This window comes from Brachypodium distachyon, chromosome 1 (assembly GCF_000005505.3).
Source record: "Brachypodium distachyon strain Bd21 chromosome 1, Brachypodium_distachyon_v3.0, whole genome shotgun sequence".
Lineage (NCBI taxonomy): Eukaryota > Viridiplantae > Streptophyta > Magnoliopsida > Poales > Poaceae > Brachypodium > Brachypodium distachyon.
The window spans coordinates 53,655,037-53,679,067 of NC_016131.3; the positions used below are offsets into that span (position 1 = coordinate 53,655,037).

At 42.0% G+C, this 24,031-nt stretch overlaps 3 protein-coding genes across 4 annotated transcripts; 2 read left to right on the top strand and 1 right to left on the bottom strand.

Moving 5' to 3' along the window:
* Positions 1 to 423: 423 nt before the first annotated feature.
* On the top strand, positions 424 to 5,767 carry LOC100824832 (disease resistance protein RPM1). 2 transcript variants are annotated; one of them, XM_024455727.1, is made up of 3 exons: positions 424 to 649; positions 1,791 to 4,590; positions 5,389 to 5,767. In XM_024455727.1, exon 2 carries the CDS (start codon positions 1,850 to 1,852, stop codon positions 4,568 to 4,570), a length of 2,721 nt encoding a protein of 906 aa, XP_024311495.1. In that variant the 5' UTR covers positions 424 to 649; positions 1,791 to 1,849; the 3' UTR covers positions 4,571 to 4,590; positions 5,389 to 5,767. The 2 variants fall into 2 exon arrangements, with proteins under 2 accessions (XP_024311495.1, XP_003557454.1); XM_003557406.4 differs by having other exon boundaries at positions 424 to 628.
* An 883-nt stretch (positions 5,768 to 6,650) lies between these two features.
* LOC100825334 (chromatin remodeling protein EBS) lies at positions 6,651 to 14,304 on the bottom strand. Its single transcript, XM_003557408.4, has 5 exons — positions 14,114 to 14,304; positions 10,975 to 11,323; positions 9,871 to 9,939; positions 8,767 to 8,905; positions 6,651 to 7,045 (listed from the first exon to the last, which is right to left on the bottom strand). Exons 1-5 carry the CDS (start codon positions 14,184 to 14,186, stop codon positions 7,016 to 7,018), a joined length of 660 nt encoding a protein of 219 aa, XP_003557456.1. The 5' UTR covers positions 14,187 to 14,304; the 3' UTR covers positions 6,651 to 7,015.
* A 7,846-nt stretch (positions 14,305 to 22,150) lies between these two features.
* Positions 22,151 to 23,652, top strand: LOC100825640 (thioredoxin H1). The gene is made up of 3 exons (XM_003557409.4): positions 22,151 to 22,328; positions 23,000 to 23,122; positions 23,211 to 23,652. Exons 1-3 carry the CDS (start codon positions 22,239 to 22,241, stop codon positions 23,352 to 23,354), a joined length of 357 nt encoding a protein of 118 aa, XP_003557457.1. The 5' UTR covers positions 22,151 to 22,238; the 3' UTR covers positions 23,355 to 23,652.
* The last annotated feature ends 379 nt before the right edge of the window (positions 23,653 to 24,031 follow it).

The following is a 24,031-nucleotide window of genomic DNA, read 5'->3' on the forward strand; positions in this document are numbered from 1 at the left end:
GGGTCTTATGCTCAATTTCTTACACAACGCATGAGAAAACACAACGCATATGAATATTTCTCACCAATTCTGCATTTAAAATTCAAAACTTGCACTTACACAATGCATATGAATTTTTTTTCACAACTTGGAACTTGTAGGTACGAAGTACTCCCTCCGATTCTAAATTTTTGTCTCAAATTTGTCCAAATATGGATGTATCTATTATTAAAAAACGTCTAGATACATGTAATATTTTAACAACAATTTAGGATCGGAGGGAGTATTATTTTTCTGTAAGCTACAAGTATACGATCTTGTGATACTATTTCTTGCCCGGGCACGACGATATTGTACCAAAGTGCACTATACAAGTTCCAAGCAGGCTTTTGCTGAAATTTTCTTGGGTGGGTGGTCATGGCACTGTACCAAAGTCCACTATACCACATGCCCCGTTGCGTGTCAACCACAAGAATGGCGGCTCCCGAAGTCAGAGCTGGCGGCTACTTCCCAATCCGTCCGAGCTGATAGGGTCATAGGGTCCTTCGGGCTAGTTCACAAGCTTCCGAGCTCCCACATAGCTGCTGCTGCCGCCGCCGCCGCCGCCGCGACGGCCTCGTCTGCCTCAATCATCATCAGGATTCAGGAGGTACAAGCAACGCAAACTGCAGTATGCACGGTTCTCCATTTTCCATGCCTGCATTTGTTTACCCTTCCTGGTTGTTACGATGCAGTTCTGGTGCATTTTCCATCTATTTTTTGGATATGCCCTTGGGTAAAGAATTAGGTTTTGTGAGTTACTTGGTGATGAAAAACTGCAATGGCTAATGTGTGACAAGTAGCAGGATGGATGGATCCTTTTTTTTTCCTTTGTTCACGCGTAGTAGATCTTGGTTTGTGGGGATTGGGGAATCAGATTCAAAGTCTTTGCACATAGGTTCAATTTCATCTATGGCGCAAGTGCCTCAACAGATGCTGCTTGTCTCTGCTGTTGATTTTGGGGGACTTGATGTGGTAAAAGAGGATGTCAAAATTGTTGAGCATTTTTTTTCAGAAATGGTGAAAAAAATAGAGAGTATTCACTCAGGTCTAGTGACTGTTTTTCATTGTCTCGGAAAAACACCATTATTAGATGAGCGCTGAAATGGCGCTGAAATTTACAAGACACAACGACGAAAAAGAAAACAAAAAACTAGAGCAAGAACCACAAGGATGCTAAACTAAACTAAAGCTTGAGGTATTCAATGATAGTGTTAGTGTCATGGTTTTGGTTTGATCAGTTTAATAGTCTAAACATTTGCTTGATCACTTGGGTTTTCCTTGGTACAAGAAAACTTATTTAGTGACTTGGTGTCAAGTGACACCAGATACAGAGCTTTTGTTCACAATAATTCTCTTTTGCTCACTGTGGTAGATTCCATGTACAGCTTAGAAATGATTACTGAATATGCAAAGTATAGCTCCTAAGTGTCTGTTTTTGGCTAGTTATATGAAATTTGATTGTATTTTTTTTAGAAATGGGAAGCATGCATCTATGATGCAGAGGTCGGGGATAATGAAGCTTCCCATTTCGTAAAAATAAATACAATCAAATTTCAGATAAACCTGAATCTCTCTCAAGTAAACGCTACTGAAATACATTGTACGAAACTTTGTAACGGGACTACTTTTGACACGATATTGTAATGATTTAATGTAGCTCGAGTCTCACTTTGTGTTTTTCTCAAAGATCAATGATGCTGGTATTTCCATACTCTCCAGCTGTGTATCCTCCCGTAAACTTTTGTCTGAATTTCGCTCTTTACTTGCAGGGTTATCTTGCCAATGTTGTCCCAGTAAGAACAGTTCTAGCCTGATTCAAAAGGTGAATATGGCAGAAGCTTTAATCGTAGTGGTTCTTCAAAAGATTACCCTGGCACTTGGAGCAGAGGGAATCAAAACACTTGCTTCTAACTTCAAGAAGCAAGCACCTGACCTACTAGAAGTTACCAGTAGAATAAGGCTACTTCAAAGTGATTTTTCAATGATGCAAGCATTCCTAAGTCAAGCAGATGTTCGCAGGTCCAATGATAAGGTACTGGAGGCCTGGATAGAACAGGTGAGGCAAGCAGCCCATGAAGCTGAGGACGTCGTTGATGAGTACACTTATCATGTTGGACAAATGGAAGGGACAAACAGTTTCCTGAAGAAAGCTCTGAACCAAGCAGCAGAAATTAAGAGATGGCGGAAGCTTGCAGCTCAGGCTAAATTAGTAGAGGATCGTCTTCAAAAGATTACAGAAACCAAGAATAGGTTTGATGTCTCATTTGCAAGTGGCAGAATAGACAATACGTCGAGCTATTCCGGTAATCACCAACATCTGTCTGAATATTCATGTCTGAATGGTGATGTTGATTTTGTGGGGAATGTTACAGAGTTAAAGCAGCTAACAGACTGGTTGTCAGACGATAAAAAAGGTCATAGTATAATCTCGATATGTGGAATGGGAGGGTTGGGTAAGACAACTCTTGCTGGTAGCATCTACAAGAAGGAAGAGATTAAAAGAATGTTTGCCTGCTGTGCATGGATATCGGTCTCTCAAAGTTACAGGGTCAAAGACCTCCTCAAAAGAATCCTACTGCAGCTTATGCCAAAAAATGTGAACATTCCAGAGGGGTTTGACACTATGGATTGTCTGAATCTAGTGCAACTGCTTCAGAGATATCTACATGACAAGAGATACCTGATTGTGTTAGATGATTTGTGGAGTAGGGATGCTTGGAAGTTTCTAGCTAATGCATTTGTTAAGAACAACAGTGGGAGCCGAATAGTTATCACAACTCGGATCGAAACTGTCGCATCTTTAGCGGATGTGGATTGCGAAATGAAGCTTAGACTTCTGCCCAAGGAAGAAGCATGGACCCTTTTCTGTCGAAAGGCTTTCTCGAGATTAGAAGACCGAAGCTGCCCCCTCAATCTCAAGGCCTGTGCTGAAAGAATTGTGGAGAAGTGCCAGGGTTTGCCGCTCGCTCTTGTTGCTATTGGGAGCCTCTTGTCCTACAAAGAAATAGAGGAGCATGAGTGGGACTTGTTCTATAGCCAACTTAGGTGGCAGTTGGATAACAACCCGGAGCTGAGCTGGGTTGCTAGCATTCTGAATCTCAGTTACAACGATCTCCCTGGTTACTTGAAGAATTGCTTTCTTTACTGTTGCCTGTTCCCTGAAGATTATGAAATAGGAAGAAAGCGATTAATCAGATTGTTGATAGCTGAAGGACTTGTTGAGGATAGAGGGCCTGAGTCGACCCTAACAGATGTTGCTTCATGTTACCTGAAGGAACTTGCTAACCGTTCACTGATCCAGGTTGTCGCAAGGAACGAATACGGAAGACCGAAGAAGTTCCAGATGCATGACCTTGTGAGAGAAATATCATTGAACATATCCAAGAAGGAAAAATTTGCTACTACATGGGACTGCCCTAACTCACGCGGTATTTCCGATGGATGTCGTCGCATCTCCATACAAAAGGATGGTACTTTAACACAAGCAGCGCAAAGCTCAGGACAGCTCAGGTCCATTTTTGTGTTTGTAGTAGAAGTGTCACCGTCTTGGTTCAGAGAATGTTACCCATGCTTCCGATTGCTAAGGGTACTGTGTCTGAGACACTGCAATATTAAGAAAGTGCCTGATGCTATGTCTGATTTGTTTAACTTGCACTACCTAGACTTGGGACATGCAAATTTACAGGAGATACCGAGATTTATCGGGAAGCTTAGCAATCTCCAAACATTGTATCTGAGTGGTTCTGTATTGGAGCTACCAAGCAGCATCACAATGCTAACAAAGCTTCAGCACCTCCTTATAGACGTTGGACGGTTTGGGAAGTCAGCGAGTAAGAAAATAAGTCACCTGGAATATTTGCAGACTCTGAGAAGTATAGAAGCCAACAACTTCCTAGTTAAAAACCTTGCATGCTTGACTAGGATGAGAAGCCTTGGTGTCATGAAGGTGCTAGGATCCCACAACGCAGATCTGTGGGCTTCGATCAGCAAGATGGCAGCTCTAAATTCCTTGGCCGTGCTTGCAGCAGACCGTGAAAGTTCTATCCTTGATCTAGTGGGCTTGAAACCGTTACCACAACTGGAGAAGCTCATGATAAGTGGCAGGCTGCATGAAGGAGCTATTCCTCCCATATTTTGTCACTTTCCCAAACTGAGAAGCTTAAGGCTTTGCTATTCCGGACTTAATGAAGACCCACTTGCTCTGTTTGCTGACATGTTTCGTAATCTAGGCCATCTTAACCTTTACCGGTGCTACAATGGGAAAAAACTGACATTCCAGGCCAGCTGGTTCGTCGAGCTCAAACACCTGTACTTGAGCTCCATGAATGAGCTCAAGGAGGTTGAGGTTGAGGATGGCTCCATGAAAAACTTGCATCGGCTGGAGTTATGGGGTCTGAAAAGTTTGACATCTGTGCCGGAAGGCTTTGTGTACCTTAGGTCAGTGCAGCAGTTATGCATCGGTTCGATGATGCCTGAAGAGTTCCACAAGAGGTTAGTGGGAGCTGATCAATGGATTGTTCAACACATCCCCTACATTGGAGAGCCGTGATCGAGATGACATCCTCACAAGTAAGCATTGTGCTTCATCAGATAATTATGTTGATTACTGAGCATGAAACCGCATGACTTTGTTGCTAATCCAATAAAAGATGCCTGGTAGGACATGGCATGTGATCCTTTTTCAAAGAGCTTGTTGGTTTAATCTGTTGGAGCTCTTGTAATTTGAATGTACTCCCTCCGTCCCATAATTACCGTCGAAATATTACATGTATCTAGACGCTTTTCAGGAATAGATACATCCATTTTGGGGCAAATTTGAGACAAGAATTATGGAACGGAGGAGTAACATTTAGTGTATATGCTACTAGCTGCCAGGTTAAAACTTTTGTGAGGTTAGTTCGAACTAATGGCAATGGAAATCTCTTGATGTGAAATTAACTGTAAATCATTTTGCCAAATTTAGAATGGCATTCCTTGGTGCCTTTGCACTTTCAACAATAAGGTATCACAAATTCAAAAGCTTGCAGCTATTCCATAGTAAGGATCTGTTGGGCATTGCAGTGGATTATGATAACCCCGTTGGTCTAACCAGATGTTTCTCATTTTACGGTTCGTCTCAATTTCTTTACAAAAAAGGCTAAGTATTTTGAATCGAATATTTCCTTTGAAGTGACATTTTCGATAAGAAGTGCAGCATAGTACTATATCAAGGCATGCCTACCCTGTAAAACCCAATTTCTTTGGAGCTTGATTTTATGCCTAAAAATGATACTGATAAATTGAACAAGGGAACCATGAGTGTTGTTAGCTGAAGAGCCGCTCTGCCGCCTTGCACCTGATTGATGTTTTCTAACTTTCTGCGGGCAGGCATATTATCTTCCACTTCCAGTCTACCTGTTTCAGAAAGAGAAGGGGAAAAAAGGACGAGAACACGTAGATGTGCTATAGGGTCGATTTGCTGAAGGAAGCTACATTTGATGAACTGAGTGAACATTCTGGCTCGAGCGAGAAGTTACAAATCAGGCATTAACAGCTAGCTGTAAAGATTGCAACTCTTTAGATTTGCATCCTTAAAACTGGAGATATGATTCCTTTTGTTATCTCTCCGTGGCATTCTTTTCCTGAACAGGCAAAACCGTAATGTGTTTCTTTCATTTGGACAGCATCAAATTAAAAGAGTGATGTACGTTACACTTGACAGATTCGGATCCAAACCATTGATGATAATATTAAGGATGAGTATATATATAGGCCGTGGGTGGCTGCCGCCTGCCGGTGCAAATTAAGAGCTTGATGGAGTAGTTATTTCGTGCATGTCTAGTCTAGGGGGTGACAGCTTGTTGTTTCTTTTTCCATGTTTGGTGGTAGTGCCATCGTGAAGTCTTCGCTGCATGTTCTTGAGGAGCGGAGAGCAAAAACTAGAAGAACAGAACATTCCTTGCTCACAGCAGCAGCGAGTAGCGCGTGCTCATGTCGTGTACACCAGCTAGCAGACACTATATGCGTGTAGAGTTGGCTCTCGGGTCACCGCATGCAGGAGAGAACTCCCAACTGCTACGCGTTCTCCCCTCTCGAGCTGAACCTTTGAGATCAATTTGTTTGCCTGCAAGCTCACCACAGCTGGTTCGTTTGCTCTGTGCTCTGTTCGCAGACATCTCCTTCAGCCTCTAAAACCCTGACAAAAAATACCTGCTCGACCATGAATTTGCTTCGAGAAGATCCCTGACTTGATGGTTCAGGTAAACCACCAGAGTTTTGTTTTTTCCTTGGAGCTTAGGGTGCACCAGCAGAGTGCCTGTGGGAGTATTGTTCCAACTTCCAACCAGGGATTAAGCCTAGGGGCCAATCACCAAACAATCTAGGACCAGCTTTGGTATTCTGAAGTGTTTCATGCCCCCTGACTCCATGAGCATGACCGTGAGAATAGCCCACCTTCTCAAACCTCAATTCAAGTACAGTAGTAGTGCTTTTATCACGTCACGACAAGAGCAGTAGAGTGCGCTTTCCTGCAAATCTTCGTCCACAATTTGGATCCTAACTTCCCTGCTTTATTAACAATCTTCATCGACATTTCGTAGGCAAGCATGCAAATTATGCAACTAAATCAAATGCTAAAGTCAGATTCCCCGGACAGAGATGCTGCATCGACTACGAATCTCTTCAAAAAGGAAGAAATAAATTCCACTTGGCGATACAAGGTTCGACCGACTCTCACAAACTTAAACGGGCAAGGGGCAGCTGCATGATACTTCTGGATCACACAGGAGCCCTAAAGCCCAACACGGACCTTGATAGTTGACACTGGCAACACTAGCATGCAGACTATCGTCTTCTCCTAATACAACAATCAGAGGTTGCAAAGTTATGTACACCGCATGCCTGACCAAAAGGGTCAGACTGCCATGGCAAATAACATCAGAGACCTCAAAGACTACAGAAAGGCCGTGTAGTTTGTACATCCGTGTGAAAATTCCATAAATTAATCCAGGGCCAATCACCTTCTCCGCCTTTTCGACTCCACCGGCTGCACACATTAGTATAAATAAACTATGAGCTTGTTTTAAATGATTGTCTATTCATGCCTAAGCTGCACTTTCCAGTTATAGACAAAATAATGCATTCTAGTTGGAATGGGGTCAATATATGTTGGATTTCATTATGCATGAACCACCACAGCAGAGACATTTAACCTTTACCCGGGAGAAGACCAAACCATACGTAAAACCACAGTTTTCAATGTACAGGTAAAGAGAGCTGAGCACACCTTTTTGAGGGAAAAGGCGGACCAAACGACGTGTACTACAACATGAATAAGTCGGTATCCTTTTCTGATGAGTAGAATGTGCTAGTGTTCCTCAAACATGTACTGTGTGCTCCCTTGGTTCAACTACATTGAAGCTGCATTTTATCAGCCACTAACTACCCTTTTTTTCACTCACCTTCGCCTCCTACAAGCTTGACGCCTCCCCAAAAGCCACTCAGCAAGACAACATCATCAAGGCCATCACACTTCCTCAGAAAGCTCAAGGACACCCACCAACACCATGTCTACCATGACAACTTCCTCGTGGGCACCATGCATGCCTCCATCTCATCTTCCTCCGCCACCAAACCTCCTTCCCCTTTGCATGGGAAGTGTAAAACAGAAGGTGCGGTGTCAAAATTGGTCGAGGGTCAATAGCCCTGGCCACCTAAATCCTACATGCACGCCACTGGCAGGGAGCTTGGTCCTGGAACTAGGGATGGGATCAATCAGGTGTGGGTTGAGGTGGTAAGAGAAGCCACGAAAGTTGGAGGACCTCAGTGAATTGGGAGCTTTAAGTTGCATGTAACTGCAGCAGTAATAGCCAGCACCATGCCTGAATTAGGTGTGATATTTCGTCAAGCAGTTTAACAGTGAAGTTGCCAGGCACAGGAGGCTACAGACAGTAGCAAGTCGTCAGCGTGGCTGTCAGTTGGAATGTTGGATGAGGCTATTAAGGCAAATGGGTGAAGTGTATGAGCTCATTGGAAGAATGGAATACACCATGGCACTTTTCCCCGGACTCTGATTCTCTAACTAGCTAGAGCAAAGTCAGAGAGCTACAATATTTCATGATATCGGCCGTTTGATCTAAATTGAACAATCCAGATTGATACTACAGTGGCAATGCAGCCTACCAAGTGATAACACCATAAAAATTATTTTTCATTGCAGGCAAATGCCACAGTACTTACACCGATCTTGGTGCTCGAATTTTCATCCAACTCTCAAACTAAGTCTTGGCTTTGAGAGAATCTCGGTCCCTACTTTTCAGTCAGAGAGAGAGCGAGGGAGAGGGAGAGAGGGCTGAAATTGCAGACATGTGAAACCCTGTTGATTAGGAATTAGGATGCTGCATATGAGGCCAGAGCCAGTGGTGTGTTTTTTGTGGACAACCTCTGAACCTTTTTATAAAGTTTAGGGGAGGTTAAATTGCAGTTAAAACTTAGACCCCAATCGCAAGTTTAAGGACGGTACTGCAATTTAATTGGTCCTAATTGGTGTTTTCAAACAATAATTTTAAAATCATGATACAGCTTGACTGCAGAACAGCCCTCTCAGTTGATAATAAGCAGATCATGCTTTATATTCTTTAAATTAAAAGTGCATAATTTATATATATATATATATATATATATATATATATTAATGTCATTTTGAAATAACAAAACAAACAAGACAACAATGATAAAATGTAACACGCCAACCACGTCATAGTTTACCTTTTCTTCTGACTGCGCCGTAGCTTCATGAGAATTCTCAGCCGTCTTCCCATGTCCTTCAGTGGTACAGCTCTGGCAGAAAAAGTGCTCGCGTTTCTTTGCTTCTTTAATGGTCATTCCAATACAAGAAGGGTGAAACCTGGAAAACAAACAGCAGTGAAAAAGGACCCAAATTCCTGGAGATATTTAATAACTTCAAGTGTGCACGCAAAATAAACAGGAATAGATGGAAAGGTAACAAAAAAAATGAAGAATAAATTATTAAGGTGCATACTTCCCACCGGCACAAAACGAAACATACCAGGAATATTTACTCTATTGAAAAGCTAACTAAATACTCTGCACAGCAAAAACAAATACCATTCTCTGTCTCAGACTACTTGCTAGTTGCTACCTCTTTCAAATTGAATTCTTTTTAAAATGAGCTTATCATTTTTTTTATAAAAAAATTGACCAATGACCTAATAAACCACTTATGGGTGGGGTAAGGACTTGGTAACGGAAGGTTATAGAGTTAGAGCATTAACTTATGTGATGTCACCAACCAAATAAAATGTAATTCTGCGTCTAAATACAAATTAACATGCGCCTCTTAAAGGTAAATAAATGAACACTGGTGCTATGAAATACTAAAATCGTATTTCTAGTTGCACAAACATGGATATGCACAATAGAACAGAAGGACATCAAACAATTCAATCAGGCAGTACAAGGTTCAGGTTTTTCAGCCGACAGTTCAGTAAGAGTATTCAGAATTCCAGTACATGGATGAAAAAAGTCAAACACAGCTTGAAAACTTGAACCGATGACCAGTTCAGTTCCAACTACATTCATTATTCACAAAGAAACAAACCAAGAGTCAGAATGCCATGTTTTCATTACACCATAGTAAGACATTTTTCTTTGATTTAGTGCAGTTCAGCTTTTACTTAGCACAATGGTTTGTTACCAACATACACAAACATAATGATCTTTTCAACTTACGAAATGAACCAGAGGAGAAAAAGTATAACATGATGTAGCATCAACACCATTGTTTAGGCCACCATGAGTCCATGACTCTCAGAAGTTACGTTGTCTTGATCAAATATTCAATATACTCACCAGTCAGAGCATTCCTCACATTGGATCATAAGGTCATCAGGATTGTATGGCATCTCACACTTGCAAAACCTGGCACATAATAAAGAAGGCATGATAAAAACTAAATGAAATGGACAAGTTTAATTCAAGAAATGTACACAAACCCAAAATTGCGAATAAGGAGGAAGGAATTCTTAGAAAAACAAGTTGATTAGACTGTGACTATAAGATGAATTGAGCTGTACAACAAAGAGGGATTTGGTACTTTAGATACAACATGAACGAAAGAAAAACAAGCTGATTCATCTATGACTGCAAGTTGAATTGGGCTGTACAGTGGGGGTGCAGGAAATCCTTTGGAGCCAGGTAAATTTTTTCCAGGTCATCCAGATTCAGGATAAACATATCAGTTGATCTGATGGATTGGCATATTATGGTCAAAAAATTCAACAAGTGGATATATACAGTTGGAAACTAATTAAACACTATAGAACAAGGAGCAAGATCTAATAGAACGACATCCTGCAATCGCATTTTTAGTTTTTCGCAAATATAGCTGCTATAGCACACAAGTATTAGGTTGAAGCTTGGCTAACTACTCTCGAGCCCCGGTTCAATTGTCAGCCGTAAATCCTAGCACACACGCTACAACCATGTATTTGGGGTACAAGCAGCACAATACAGAGAGGCATGAGCCTTTTACTGCACATCTGTTCTCAAAAGCATGAAATACTAAAAATTGTTGAAATAACCCATGGATGTCCATATCCCTTTGTATTGCCTTGCATGCACGGAAGTATTAGCATTGCCCTTTAGGAAAACAAGCAAAACCATGATGCCGAATGCCAACAGAAATTGCCATGAAGATGCAGAGAACACAAGGGGTGTGTACTCTGTAAGTTCAGAATGAACATACAAAATTCATTCATGAATAAAAGTTTATGTGAAAACTCGAAAGAAAGCTATGAGAACTACGTACAGCCAACATGATACTAAAGTTTGATAAGCATCTTTACACAATGGATTTATTCTTGCACACATCGAAGGACGTAAAAAAACATGCTACCAAAATCACAAAATATTCGTAATGTATCAAAAATTGTAAAGGTTGTGTTGAATTCTTACACAGCTATACGGTCGGGCACAAAACTGCCTGAAGCCGATTTGTACTCAAAGCGACAGAAGTAGTCCTCAGCATTGACAGAATCAAGCTTTGTATAGCTACGGAAGCTGTGAACATTGCATTTTCCCTCTATAGTGTCAGCACTCTGTACATCATAGTGGTCAGAGAGGAATACCTCCTTGGAACCATGAAATGGTCGCCTCCCACCCATGGATTCCTCTGGCCGGTAGTACCATCGGACCCGTACTCTCACATTTGTGCCTCGAGACCCTGCTGCCTCAATTGATTCAATTCTTGCCACGTAGGGTGGCTTTGATGTATCAACCGATCTCATTAGCACACAGTCCCCAGCTGGAAGAAACAAGTAGGAGGGTCAGACAAATACCAAAGTTACTCTAATTTGGAGTTCATAGCAAAAAAAACAGTAGTCATCAACATGCTAAGGTAATGTTGAATCGTGTTTACAAAGCGATAATTTAGGAGCATGGGAAAATGGAGTAACATTCAACAATAAATGGTCATAGGTGCATCAGTTTTTTTTTGTCATTATGCACCAGCATAGTTGCAAAAAAGGTAATACATAACTACTCTAGTCTTCATGCTACATTTTTAAGACGCAAATATAGAATGGCAGAATAAACAGATCTTACTCTCTTAGGATAAGTATGGTATTAAGTAGATTGGCGCAGGAACATATCAGATTTGAAGAAAAAATGTAATAGCAGGTGAAAGAGTTAAAGCTAAAAAAATACATTAAAATGATGGATTGTCATGTTATCATAAAAAATTTGGAGCGCATCATTTAGCCAAAACCAAACTTTACAATGGCTAGCTTAGTAACATTGTATTAGTTACCCAAGGTCCTAACAATGAAGAATGCATAAACTAACAAACTTTCCCCAAATAACCTTCTAACCACACTGGGCTTAAACTCAAATAAGGTACATTTGCATAAAGGGTATGTTTGGTTGGTGCCAAATTTGCCCTGCCAAAGATCTAGCTGCCAATTGAAGCTTAATCAAACTAAATTTAAAGGTTAGGCTGGTATTTGGGGCCATTTATACAGTTTAATGAGCATTACAAGTTTACTATGGGTGTTTTATAGTGGATATTTATTTTTTATAACAAATCCTACCAGGCTTATATAGTATGAAGCATTATCAAGCACATTATAAGTTAGTCAATTCTTTCCTTTTTATGTAATGGTCGACCGCTGTCTGTCAGTAAAAACTTACTTCAAACCAAAACTTAAAGGTTAGGCTGGAATTAGGGGGCATTTATACGGTTTAATGAGCATTAAAAGTTTACTAGGACCGTTTATAGTGTGCAATATGTATTTCTCATCACGAATAACATCATGAATCAACTAGTATGAAGCATTTATCAAGCACATTATAAGCTATAGTCAATTCTTCCCTCTTCTGATGACGCAATGGTCGTGTACTTTTCTGTTCCATTCTATAGATAGGAAAAAATTATCAGTGCTTAATTTAGTTACTGTGTGAATATGTATATAATTATATGACTTTTAAGTGCTTCAACCACATAGAAGGCCATGCAAGGGTGAGTGATTGATAACTATCTATCGGTGGTGGTATGCTCATCTTGAAGATAAACCTCCCACTGGATCTCGCACAAATAGTTTAGAATGTGAGCGCCTTTGGATGGATTGATCTGGCACAGATGGTAGTATAATCTTCTTAAACATGCGGTGTATTTAGTTTTTTTTTTAACCCTAGCAAGGCAGGGTATTGTGCTAGTAGTACTAAGTTAAGTCGTAACTCGTAAATGAATTGGCGCATAATCTAGAGCAGTAAATCAGGTACCATGAAGGTTACAACAAAATAACATAGCTCTATGTATAACCTATCCTAAGACAAACCAGTTAAAGTCGAGAGCTGAACTCCATAGGCCACAGGCACATGCATTTACTGTCCAACTTTAACTTTCAACCAGGCCAATTTTACCAAAGACATGGGAAAACGGAAATAACTTCTGCTGGCACAAATAGCTTAGAATGTGAGTGGCTTTGGATGGATTGATCTAGCACAGATGGTAGTATAATCTTCTTAACATGCAGTATAGTTCTTATTTTTTCAACCCTAGCAAGGCAGGGTCTTGTGCTAGTGGTACAAAGTTAAGTCGTAAGTGAATTGGCGCATAATCTAGAGCAGTAAATCAGGTACCATGAAGGTTACAAGAACATAACATACTAGCTCTCTGTATAACATATCCTAAGACAAACCAGTTTAAGTAGATAGCTCCATAGGCCACAAGCACATGCATGCACTGTCCAACTTAAACTTTCGACCAGGCCAATTTTACCAAAGGCATGGGAAAACGGAAATAACTTCTGCTGGCACAAATAGCTTAGAATGTGAGTGGCTTTGGATGGATTGATCTAGCACAGATGGTAGTATAATCTTCTTAACATGCAGTATAGTTCTTATTTTTTCAACCCTAGCAAGGCAGGGTCTTGTGCTAGTGGTACAAAGTTAAGTCGTAAGTGAATTGGCGCATAATCTAGAGCAGTAAATCAGGTACCATGAAGGTTACAAGAACATAACATACTAGCTCTCTGTATAACATATCCTAAGACAAACCAGTTTAAGTAGATAGCTCCATAGGCCACAAGCACATGCATGCACTGTCCAACTTAAACTTTCGACCAGGCCAATTTTACCAAAGGCATGGGAAAACGGAAATAACTTTTGCTGCAGACCACTACAACTAGCACTAGCATGTTGATCTATCTATGTGTTTTAAAATGATGTGTGCATGTCCTTCCAGATCATACGATTAGGGTTTCACTGTTATTTTAACAGACCTGATTAGACATCGAGCTTATCTCCGTAGTGAACAGCGCAAAGCATTGTTTTTCCGCCATGGCTAAGGCAAACGAGCAACTAGAACATCCAAACAAATTCTCATTTCGTGATCCCCCTTCCACCACACCCACACACACCCACCAGAAATACACACACGAGTAAACAAAAATCAAAATACCAAGGCACCGAAATCGATACCCGACGGCCCACGCCCCGCCTTAGCTCAGCCAATAAATCCACAAACAAAATCCCCCAAAATCGCTGAAATGGACCAGAAGGGAGGAGCTGGGCTGAGGGGAGGGGAGGGCCTCACGCTTGATGACTTTGTCGGACCCCTTGATGGTGTAGGACTCGAGGATCTTCTTGGGCGGCCGCGTCTTCGCCATGGGCACGACGGCGAGGGGGGAGGGACTGGAGCGGCGGGGGCGCTAGGGTTTGGGGGGAAGGAAGAAATGGGGAATGTACCCTGTCTGTCTATTCCCTCTGCCTTTGGGAGTTCGAAAACGCCCGAGCGGCCAAGCTATTCATTTCCCCCCCTCTTTTTTATTTTTTACCGCCACCGCCGCGCTTTCCTCTCGTGCCGTCTTGATTGGACCAGTAATTATAAAGCTCGTTTCGCGGAGACGGTAGTAAATCGGTGGCGGTAAAACTTGCCGCGAACGAGTATTTGGTGTATTGGCCGTTGATGTGCTGGGGACACGGTGAATCCTGGCCGTTGATGTGCGGCCGCTTCTGGATGGTTCGGAAGGGGGCTGGATGCGTTGGCTGTACGGACGAACCGACCACATCGTGGCCTTGCCAGTTGCCGCACGACGCGTGGCCCTCTCTTGGAGCAGCGGCAGACTTTGAAGAGATGAATACTTCAGAATTCAGAAAATGAAATTCAAATCGGAAAAGCTGGTTCGGACGTTTTTTTCAAAATTAAGCTGACTCGGACTTGGAATTTTTTTTAGAAGAGACATTGAAACTCTTAGTGAAAATTTTGTGCAAAAAAAAGGCGAAAAACAACCGGGTATGATCAGAAGAATGTTGGTGCGTGGAGGGCTTGAAGGCTGCACAGTTTTACTGTCCTAGATCATGATGGCACGCGTTGCCACATCTGTCAGATTTGACAATGATGATAATAACACAGATATTTGAAGACATAAAAGATGAAATCAAATTTTCCTGGAGTTAATTTGTAAACACTAATATTTGGAGATAAATGATGAACAATAATTTTTCCTGAAGTTAATTTGTAGTTGGAAGAGAAGTAGGGCGGCCATGAGCAACACCATCGTAGATGTGCATCCAAGCAAGCAGGTTGGTTTTTTTTTCTGACGGCTTCAAGTAGGTTGGTCGGTGCAATAGGGGCGGCACATGTTGGTTGTTTTTTGTGCACTTGCTTTCATGCATCTGTTTTTGCATTCATTGTGTCCACGGCGTTGTGTTTGTTCATTTTTAGGTTCGGGGAGATGCGAAGATGTTGTATGGTCGTGCATTGTTGTCTATTGGCGAACTTATTGCTTTCTGATCCGTGTACTTCATAGCTTTCGACATCATGTCGATTCTTGGTTGTGCATTCGTTCAGGTGGCATGATGAATAAAGTTGGGTGGCGAACTAAGAATAAATAGACGGGACATATTTTCATAAGCATCGGGAAAATAAATGAAAGATCCGTATTTTTACCTAAACAGCATAACAGAATACCATGAAATAACTTGATTTTCATAAGCAACGGGAACAACTGTCTTGCTAGAGCCTTAAGGTACACAAGTAGAGCATTTCCTACGCTGAAGCAAGCAATGCAAGATAATGAACATAAACAGCTATGTGTTTCCACGCCAAGAGGACTATATTGTAGAACAGAGTAAAATTTCCCTTTATAGTGTCAGCACTCTGTACATCATAGTGGTCAGAGAGGAATACCTCCTTGGAGCCATGAATTTCTCACAGCTCAGTTTAAGGCTATGTTTGGACGCAAAATATTTTTTAAACCATGGTATTCCTAAACCACTGTATTATTTGCCCTGGGTAAAGAATACTACGGTTTCAAAAGACCACAATTTTTCTCAGTTTTAGCAAAACCACGAGGCCGTTTGGGCGTGCTATATTTTTAGCCGACCTATAGCTGCATGCGCGCAGGAAGACGTTGGCAACTACCGAGCTACTAGCTTGGAGGTGCTGTTAGCTTCAACTACCGAGCTAGCCGTTAGGTTTAAAACATTCTGCACTTGATCAATCTTATAGAAAGGAAGCCATCGTTGTTATTGTTGGTGTGTTGATCATGAAAGCATCAGGAGGAGGAGCAGGAGGCAACATGTATGTGCGATGTTCATCTGCCGCGTCGCTGTGTTGGTGTGCTGTGCGTGGCCTCTGAGCGCGGCGGTCAGTCGTCCTCGTCGTCTTGCGTCGCCAAGTACGTCAACCCACCATGCACGACGTTGTTGCAGTAATTTGGTTCTTCTTGTGTTCATCAGTTGTGTGCGATGTTAGCTGATTCCTTCTTTATTCTTTTTTAAATCATCTCGTCCATTACTTGGTGTAGGTAGGATGTGGCCATATAACTTAAATTTATTTTTAGTCATGTCCATGTTGATCATGTTTCTAATTACCGACTGATTTATTCTTTAAGATGAAAAAAATTGCAAATTGTGCTCGAAGATTGTCAACAACGTGGGGGAATTTTTTGAAGCGTAAACAAAGAGAAGATGATGAATTAGCCATCATCGAATCTGTATACAGACGCGAGGGAGGTTCAAGCAATCGTCGACGTATTCATACTTCCATCCTTACGGGACAGAAGTACGTGAATGAAGTTCTGGAGGGTCATGAATCGAGATGTATACAAGATTTACGGATGGAAAAACATGTATTTCATAATTTGGTTAGGTGCTTTGGAGAGCGGCCACTTCTACAAGATTCTGACCTAATCACCGTGGAAGAACAAGTAGCGATATTCTTATATGCCATTTCCGCGAATGCAAGCAATCGTACTCTTTAAGGATGATTTCAACATAGTGGTGAAACCATAAGTTGTTGCTTCAATGAAGTGTTGCGACAGTGCGGCTTCGGCTCTGAGTGCGCCGCCCACGCCAACAGCAGCGGCGAGCTAGCGGCGGCGTCCTCCCTACTCATCGGGGAGAACGGCGGCGACGGGAAGGCGACGGCGTGAAGGCGTACCGGCGGCGCCCCAGACCGACGTTGACCGGCAGCGGGGATGACGGAGAGGAGGAGGCCCCGCTGCTACTCATGGTCTAGGTTCTTCGATCACAATCTTTTTACAATGGAGCTACGCTAGAAACCGGTAAGCACGCAGGAGTTACATACATCAGGTGATGAGCCACCTGAGCCGCCCCCAGCCCGCGTGTCGCCTCCCTCCGCCTCCAACCCTAGCGGCCGGCCTCCAATTTCTACGGCCCCGCCGCCCCCAGCCCGCGCGCCGGCCCAAGCCCAATCCGTGCGTCGCCTCCCTCCGACTCCAACCCCAGCGGCCGGCCTCCATTGCTACGGCCCCGCAGCCCCCAGCCCAGCTCGTGCGCCGCCTCCCTCCGCCTCCAACCCCAGCGGCCGGCCTCCATTGCGCCAGCCCAGCCCGGCCCGTGCGCCACCTCCCTCCGCCTCCAACCCCATAGGCCGGCCTCCAATGCTACGCCTTGCCGCCCAATTTTGCCGGAGACCTTCGCTTTGACAGGCAATGCTGGGCATGGAGAGGGAGAGAGATATCGAGAGAAAGGACGAAGGGGACTCAGTGCTAACCTTTTTTATCTCCTTTGGCCGGATTCTCTTTCTCCATCTCGACCAAGGGAGGTGATAGGCGGCGGCGGCTCCAGCAGGAAGAGCGAACTACTTTGCGAGCCAAGCGGGGGTGAGGCGAGGTGGGGGACGCTTTTCTCGTTTCTCCGGAAAAAATAAAGAGGTCAGGGGTTCTTTCTTTTATACAGAGAAAATACCACAATTTTGCAAATACTATGGTATTAATACTGCAGGTTTTAGGGGTAACCAAACAGGTCACAGTAATTAAAACTCTGATAATTATAAAAACCGTAGTATTGCTAAAATACAGAGAAAATACCGTGCTACGAAACGGGGTCCCTACTATAGCAGCTTCTGCACTAACCACAAGCACCCATTGTCGTCTGGTTCAATCACAAACGCAAGATTCTAGATTAATACTAAAGTGGAATATCGGATATTAGGAAGGGAAGTAGAAAATCAACACTGTCCGATCGTTAAAACACTAACTAAACTTTCAGTATTTTTCGTGATCAACATTCTATACAAAAAGATTAAAACACAATGAGTCCCCACGCCTCTCTTATTACAAGGAACATGTTTTCACATCGGCAAATAACAAATACATAGATCAAGCTTCAGATTCATCTTAATTGACTAAATTGAAAAACAAATATAAGATTCATGACATAGAGGAATCATGGATAGCCAAATTCCTTCAATGGTTCATATAGATGAATGCTAGATTACTATAGTTAATTTGTATATTACTGTATTGTTCGTCAACTGATACATGTTTGCCAATTTTCAGATTTGACAAGGAAAGAAAATCCTTCATGTGGTGCTTCCTGAAGCCTGTCGTGGTGAAACTATCCTACATACTCCCTCCGTCCCATATTAAGTGACTTTCTATTACATGTATCTAGACGCTTTTTAGGCATAGATACATCCGTATTTGGACAAATTTGAGTCACTTAATATGGGATGGAGGGAGTAGAAAACTAGCTTCATTCCTATTTCCATTTTGTCTTTAGCTCATTTAAATGGAGATGGTGATGTAAAAGTTGCTGCTCCTACTACTTATATGCAGTTTTATATATACCCCCTTAATTTTTTTTTCTGAATTGTTCACTTTGCAAAGGCAAATTAATCGCGAGAGTATGTTTGTATGGAGCTGGATAAAGAGAAGTCTGCTGACTAATTCACCGTTGCAGCTGCATCGGGTTTTTCGTCCCCGTCGGGGAACCCGAACCTGTTTTTCTACACAGGCAAAATAATAGCAGCAACATTAAAGAAAAACGATTTTCAGTACCATTCACACATAATAACAACAACATGACAACATCATTTAATAAGACAGCAGCAAATAGTTCGATGATCTCATACAAGTTCACACAAAATAGACGACGATCTCATACAAGTTAATACAAAATAGACGATGATCTCATACAAGTTCACACAAACACGCATACGAGGAGCTGAGGCTGGCGGTTGTACATGGAGAATGGGGAATTTGGGTGGGGATTTAGGGTTAGGGACAATATATAGGTAGGGTTTGGGTACACATATGGGGTGGATTGGGCCACTTATATGGGTTGTATTGAAATCTTCGCGGGTTTCATCGGGTACCGGGTTCGGGTAGTGTTGTCCTGGATCTAAACCCGTGAAACCCGCTGGGTTTCTACTTATACCCATTTACAAACCCGCGGGGATTAAATTTGGGCCAAACCCGTCCCCTAATGGGATAAAAACCCGCGGGTTTTCGGGTTTCGGGGCCCCATTGCCATCTTGATGTGTAGCTATGGAGCTGACCATCTACATTCGGTCAAAATTTTGTGTCAGTATTGTTCTCTTGATCAGCTAGTAATCGATCGGCCTGCATGCAATTAAAGCCGATTGATTACACTCCCTCGGTACCGAAATAAGTGAACAATTCGGAAAAAAATTAAGGGGTATAAAACTGCATATTACCACGTCACTTGTGTCGTGACGGAGGGAGCATATGATCACGTTTGGTACGTCTGTAACTTCAGCTGATTTAGTTATGGTTCTGTTCAGGTGGAAAACCATGCACGTGCAGTTTGGTTTGGTTGTGTCGGATTCATTTGTGGTTTGGTTTGGATTGGGTATTTTAGTTTCACTCCACGGGTTTGGGTTGGGTTCGGCATCAGTTTTTGCACCATTCTCAGGCTGCAAGATTTGTGTAACACAAGTGTCATCCAATGCGATGAGTCTAACTTGATGAAGTATTAGTCTAAATCTCGTAGGTTTTTCCTCATATTTCAGCGCTAGAGACTGATTTAAGAGCACAACGTCTCAATTTCAGGTATTTCAAGGTGGGGCCTAAATTTCGACCAACTCTATAAAGACAAGGTTTGAAATAGATTTTACTCCTTTGCAAAATAAATCTAGCAATAATACTATCACTTAGGTGTATTCTAGAAGAAGAAAAAAACTTAGGTAGTTTTTGGTTTTACGGTATTGTGCGTTGTCAGTGACTTTAGTCTCACCTTGCCAGCGGAAGTGGGCTACGAACACCTTATAAGGGATAGTAGTCATTCTTCAATTGGACCGGTCTTTTGGGATAGAAATGTCAAACTGTTTATGGGATGTGCTGGATATGCATAAACGCATGAACATGGCATGAGTGTTTGAAGCTGGGCTTGGGACGCTAACATCACGCAGTAGAATGTAATGAGATGGTTCAAAAATTGAGATAATTCTATTCGTGAAAAAATATTGTGATGATTATGTGTTTTGTTCCTGCAATATAGAAAACTGGAATGAAACCATATGGTACCTCAAAATGAAATATTCCCCAATATGCCTAACATCTGACTCCTCAAAAAAGTACTCCAAACGATTCATAATAAGTGTCTCAGATTTTGTAATAACTTAGTATACAATTGTACAAGATCTGAGACACTAATTATTGTGAATCGGTGGGAGTAGGAATCGTTTGGTTCCAAGTGGAACTAGTTTGTCTACGTGTTTGGTTCCTAGGATGTACAAAAGTAGAATTGTTGACATAATTTTTGGTTCCTTAGTTGACATTTTTTTTAAGAAACACAGTACAAACGCAGACGCTCACAAACACACGTTTAAGCTCACCCGTATGAATGCACATGCGCACACCCTACCTTATGAGCAAATCCAAGAGACTGAGCCAACAGATCTTGAGATTGACGAAGTCGCCACCTCCGGAAGACCGCGCCGATAGATCTTGAGAGATTGACGAAGTCACCACAGGCGACTCGCTGTTGACAGCTACGTCACCTACCACGGCAAGAATAATGCCGCTTGGAATGAATCTAGGCAAATGTGGCACTCATGTTAAGTCTAGAACTTGAATCTGAATGGCCTGATTTCACCACAAGGAATCAGACCACGTGAGATAGGCTAGGTTCACTTAGTCGCCATAATTTGATTGTATAGATCTCAGAGCAAGCCCATCATTTTCTTTTGGGTAAATCGTACGACTGCCAGTTAGTATACTACTCCAAAGAACCCAACCTATCCCCTTGCAAAAAAAAATGAGGAAGGGATAACCATATTCCTTTGCCACTTGGAAGCAGATGACAACATATGTTCGGTGGTAGCTTGGTGTTGTTATTTTCAACGAACAATTAGGCCGAAGATTTGAGATGCATACTTCCAAACCTTGTGTTTGTCTTGAACAAAAACAAAATGGAACACCGATTTTATAGCTTTGTATAGTCAGATCCTATACTACATTTTTGTATTATAACATTTTTGTAGGAACGTTGAAATTAAGGTTCCAATCTTACTGCCTCCGTCCCATATTAAGTACCGAAATATTTCATGTATGTATGTAGACATATTTTAGTATATAGATACGCCCATTTTTCTACAAATTTGAGTCACTTAATATGGAAAGGAGGGAGTACATTTTCTTTCTTTCTATGATGATCTAAGATCATATCACAACATAGTATTGGAGTTTTGTCAAATTCTTATAAATTATGTTATGCTTTCTACGTATCATTTCCGTATTATTTCCTTGTAAATCGTCCAAATTTCTAGGACACCATTTCTAAATTCTTTTCATAATCTAGTACTCCATCCGTCCCATATTAAATGATGAAATATTACATGTATCTAGACGGATTTTTTGGGTACAGATACAACCATATTTGGGTAAATTAAAGTCACTTGATATGGAACAGAGGAAATACATGCCTACTTCTCATCCCTGCATTTTTCTATTTATACTTATTTAAAGTTTTGCATTCCAAAGAGGCCCAACGTGAATTCGAGCACATGACATCTAAAAAGAAGGAATTTTCATACGGAGTATGAAAGATATGAACTTTTGTGTAGCCGTAGCTCTGAAAAATTAACATGCGCTGATCTTCCTCAGACACATGGGGCAAAATTAAAGAATTGACTTAAAAAATTAAAGATTCTCTATAATCAAGACATATGCGCTTCACTGTTATCCACCGGAACCTTCCAGATCAACGCGCCCATGCGGGCCAGAGGCGAACGCCGTGACGTAGCGACGTCTCCGCTCACGCGGTCCGGGGGTTCGGTGCGTGTAGCACGACGCCACCTCGAGGGCAACCCGGTCATTTCAGACCCCCCCAACATTCCGTTCTATAAATAGCTCCCACCAACCTGCGCCCCGGAGAAAGCAATTCTAGCTAACAGATCAATCCCCAAGTCAAAGAAAACCTCTCTCTGATCTTACTCACCTAGAGGAATGGCGGCCGAGGAGGGAACCGTGATCGCGTGCCACAACAAGCAAGAATTCGACACCCACATGGCCAAGGCCAAGGAGATCGGCAAGCTGGTAAGCGCAACTGATCCTCCCAATCTTTCCGTCAGTGGCTCGGTTCACCTTTTATTTTTATTTTACTACTCATTTCGTCACATGTTAAGTGCCGAAATATTACATGTATCTATACGTATTTTAGCATATAGACACGTCTATTTTTAACAAATTCGAATCACTTGATATGGAACGGAGTGAGTATATCCGATACTGTGAATCTGTGGTTTTGGAGGCGCTAGATTATCCTCGATTACTATTTCTGCCAACTTGTTGCCGGATGAAATTCGATGCGCTCGGGCATGCGGAGGATTGTTGTTAGAATTGCAGCTCTTTTTTTTGGATAATAAGAGAGAATTGCAACTTCGATATCCTAGTTTAGTTCGAATCTCGCAACGGATTTGCCTGGTTTGTGCGTTGCATATGGTTTGAATCGTCACCTGTCATGTTTACAAACGGCAAGTATTTTGTAGGCTGATATGTGCATGATTGATGCAAAGGCAAGATTGCTGAAAGTTTAATATAAGGCAGAAGTATTGTTCTTTTTAAAAGCTCACACTTGTAGAATTTGTACTCTCTGTCGCTCTTGCCATTTCTTATGTTTTGCTTTACAACTCCCGGCCCCAGCTATTTCTGTCTCGTCTCTATGGCCTTACAATAGATTTTCTGTACCCGTTGGGCGTTGGCTACAGGTGATCATTGACTTCACTGCTGTCTGGTGCGGACCTTGCCGCATCATAGCCCCTGTCTTCGCTGAGTACGCCAAGAAGTTCCCTGGTGCCATCTTCCTCAAGGTAGATGTTGACGAGCTCAAGGTAAGCACACAGCCGGCGCCACAATCCTCCATGAACATGTCTCCCCTAAATTTTGCAGTGGACCTAATGTCATCTCCTTGTTCAACAGGAAGTCGCAGAAGAATACAAAATCGAGGCAATGCCGACCTTCCTCTTCATCAAGGACGGCGAGAAGGTCCACACTGTCGTTGGTGGCAAGAAGGATGAAATCGAAGCCAAGATCGTGGCCTACACTGCTACTGCATCAACCTAATCAAAAGAAAGGAAGGGGAAGGCAACACCGTGTTATATATCAATAAAGGGCCAGCACCTGGTGTACTCGTCGTTGTTCCGCTTGGCTTAGTTGTGACCAAACTTTGTGTTGATTCAGTTTAGAGTTCGGTACCTCGGTGATATGTGTGGCGCCGAATGGTTTGAAATTTCTGATGTTTGCGACAGTCGCTTATATTGTGGAAGTTTGCCTGACTATATATCCTATCTGAATGTTACTACGAGGTGTAATTTGCTACTGGCCGTGCTGAGCAGTTAAATTGGTCCAAGTTGTTTCTTGATGCTTGCTATACATGCCCGTGCTGTGCAGTTAACTTCTGAATTCAATCGGTTCCACTATATTTTACTCACAGCTGAATTGCGAGGACATCAAGGGTTGGTTTGCACAGCGTTCAAACGAATGTATTTTTTCAAACGTTTTCCTTCTTCTTTTTTGCGAATCAAATGATGTATCGTTGAGCAGCTTCAGAAAGACCAGATCCTCTGTTCACGATAAATTCATGTTTCTTTTTGAGATAACGCATGCATTTTGTGTGAATATTCTCATTTTTTCAATATTTTTTGTCACTTCGTTCCTGGTGATCGAACTTATGTCCTTAACGAGGCATAGTATTTAACACACTAGTTTTGAAGGGCAAAATAATTCTTCAACTCAATAAT

Bases quoted from the DNA above. Each gene is read 5' to 3' on its own strand.
- LOC100825640 (XM_003557409.4), top strand. From the start codon at position 22,239: ATGGCGGCCGAGGAGGGAACCGTGATCGCGTGCCACAACAAGCAAGAA. The intron at 22,329-22,999 runs GTAAGCGCAACT...CGTTGGCTACAG, and splicing joins CCAAGGAGATCGGCAAGCTG to GTGATCATTGACTTCACTGC. The intron at 23,123-23,210 runs GTAAGCACACAG...CTTGTTCAACAG, and splicing joins TAGATGTTGACGAGCTCAAG to GAAGTCGCAGAAGAATACAA.
- LOC100824832 (XM_024455727.1), top strand. From the start codon at position 1,850: ATGGCAGAAGCTTTAATCGTAGTGGTTCTTCAAAAGATTACCCTGGCA.
- LOC100825334 (XM_003557408.4), bottom strand. From the start codon at position 14,186: ATGGCGAAGACGCGGCCGCCCAAGAAGATCCTCGAGTCCTACACCATC. The intron at 9,940-10,974 runs GTAAGAATTCAA...ATTATGTGCCAG, and splicing joins GTGCCCGACCGTATAGCTGT to GTTTTGCAAGTGTGAGATGC. The intron at 7,046-8,766 runs GTAAACTATGAC...TAATGTGTGCAG, and splicing joins CGGCGCAGTCAGAAGAAAAG to CCGGTGGAGTCGAAAAGGCG.